Source organism: Lepidothrix coronata, unplaced genomic scaffold (genome assembly GCF_001604755.1).
Source record: "Lepidothrix coronata isolate B3197 unplaced genomic scaffold, Lepidothrix_coronata-1.0 Scaffold302, whole genome shotgun sequence".
Classification (NCBI taxonomy): Eukaryota; Metazoa; Chordata; class Aves; order Passeriformes; family Pipridae; genus Lepidothrix; species Lepidothrix coronata.
The window spans coordinates 615,646-617,414 of NW_016690482.1; the positions used below are offsets into that span (position 1 = coordinate 615,646).

At 52.5% G+C, this 1,769-nt stretch overlaps 1 protein-coding gene across 1 annotated transcript in view; it reads right to left on the bottom strand.

Moving 5' to 3' along the window:
- The window catches only part of ZC3H3 (zinc finger CCCH-type containing 3), a gene marked incomplete at its 5' end in the record, with an annotated part of 128,187 nt that overhangs the window by 118,252 nt on the left and 8,166 nt on the right, over positions 1-1,769 (bottom strand). The window contains one exon of the mRNA XM_017837377.1: positions 1,355-1,551. Within this exon, the coding sequence (XP_017692866.1) occupies positions 1,355-1,551 (197 nt within the window). The remainder of the gene's footprint in view (positions 1-1,354; positions 1,552-1,769) is intronic.

Genomic DNA, 1,769 nt, shown 5'->3' on the forward strand with positions numbered 1-1,769 from the left:
AAGGAGAAGGATTTCTTTAAGGAGAAGGATTTCTTTAAGGATGTGCCGTGGCGGGAGAAAGTCCCACGGAGCAGTTTGGGAAGCGGGAATCCTGAATTTATCCCAGAGGATGGTTTTTGGGACATGGAAGGGCTGTGATCCCAATCCCACACGTCACCATTATCCATGGAAGACAAACTCGTGCTGTATCCAACCCCTCTGGTTTGGGAGATCATGGAAGAGCATCCACAGTGCCCAACTTATTCCCCCTTCTCCTGCTTCTCCCAGGCCCCAGATCCAAAATCCCCTTCCCAGAGTTCCCAAATCCCTCCAAACAAACAGAGAGAAAATTCCTGCAACTTCTCCTCCCACAAAAAGCTTTCCCCCTGTCCTGAACAACAAAATTCCTGTCTTTTCATAGAACCATGGAATGGTTTGGGTGGGAAGGAAGCAGAAAGATCACGGAATTCCAACCCTCCTTCCATGGGCAGGGACATCTCCCATTATCCCAGGTTGCTCCAACCCGGCCTGGGACACTTCCAGGGATGGGGCAGCCACAGCTTCTCTGGGAATTCCATCCCACTCCCTCCCCACCCTCCCAGCCAAGAATTCCTTCCCAATATCCCATCTAACCCTCTGGCAGGGGGAAGTCATTCCCTGTTATCCTGTCGCTCCAGGCCTTGTCCCAAGTCCCTCATCCAGGAAAATACAACATCCCAGAGCAGTGATTGGAATGGAAAATAACCGTAAACCCAAAATAGCTCTGCAGACACATCAGAATCCAAATCCCTGTCCCAGCAATTCCCGGGAAAACGTGCTCCACATCCATCCAAAACAACCACATTCCAGGTGGGAGAAGCCTCCTGTCCCCAAAACTGTCCCTACGGAACAGCCGAACCCAACCCGGAGCCACAAACGTTCCCGACAACATTCCACGCCCATGGAATGTCAGAGAGGCTCTCGAACGCCACACTGAGAATTCCCGACCCAAGGCAGCCGGATAGGGATGCGAATTCCCAGTTCCCAAACAAATGGACCCGTTATCCCTCTAATTATTGCAGGTTTAAGCAAATGAAATCCAAAATGGGACATAAAAATGGGATACAGGAAAAACATTATGGATTCCTGCCTCTGCCAACTGCTTCCCTCCTGGAATACCATCCTATTGGACACCTGAAAGTCCAGGAAAACCACATGAAAAGCAAAGGAACAGCCTGAAAATTCCTTCGTCTGGAGACGCCAAAGCCCGGGATGGATCTGGGAGAAGGGAGGAGTCAAAACTTCTCCTCGGCGTTTGCTCCAGGCCCAACAACACATTCCCAAATCCAAGAGCCTTGGAAGCACTTCAGGGAGCCTTTGGAATGCCTGTTCCTACCTTCCTTGGTGGCCCCCTGTGGATTCCTGGCGGCCGGAATCCTGCGGAGCCTGTGCCTGGAGACCTGGACCAGGATCCTGGGAGAGGAGCGTTTCGGAGTCGCCGAAGGTTTTCCCCGCGCGGAATTTTTCCTCCGGAGGTGGAAGCGGCTCTTGAGGGCCGCGCCGGGCGAGACGTTCTTCTTCTCCGTCGGGAAACTGGGAATGGGAAGGGTCACACGGTTAGGAAGGAGTGGAAAGGTGACCTCCAGAGTTCCAGGGAAAAGAGGAGACACCGGAATCCCATCACGCGGCTCCTCCAGACAAGGGGGAGAAGCTCCAAGGGGAAAATTCCAAGTAAATTGGGAAATGGGAGGAATTTCTGGCAAAGAACAGCTGGAGAAGGAGGGATTTGAGAGCCAAACTCAGGTGTTGCT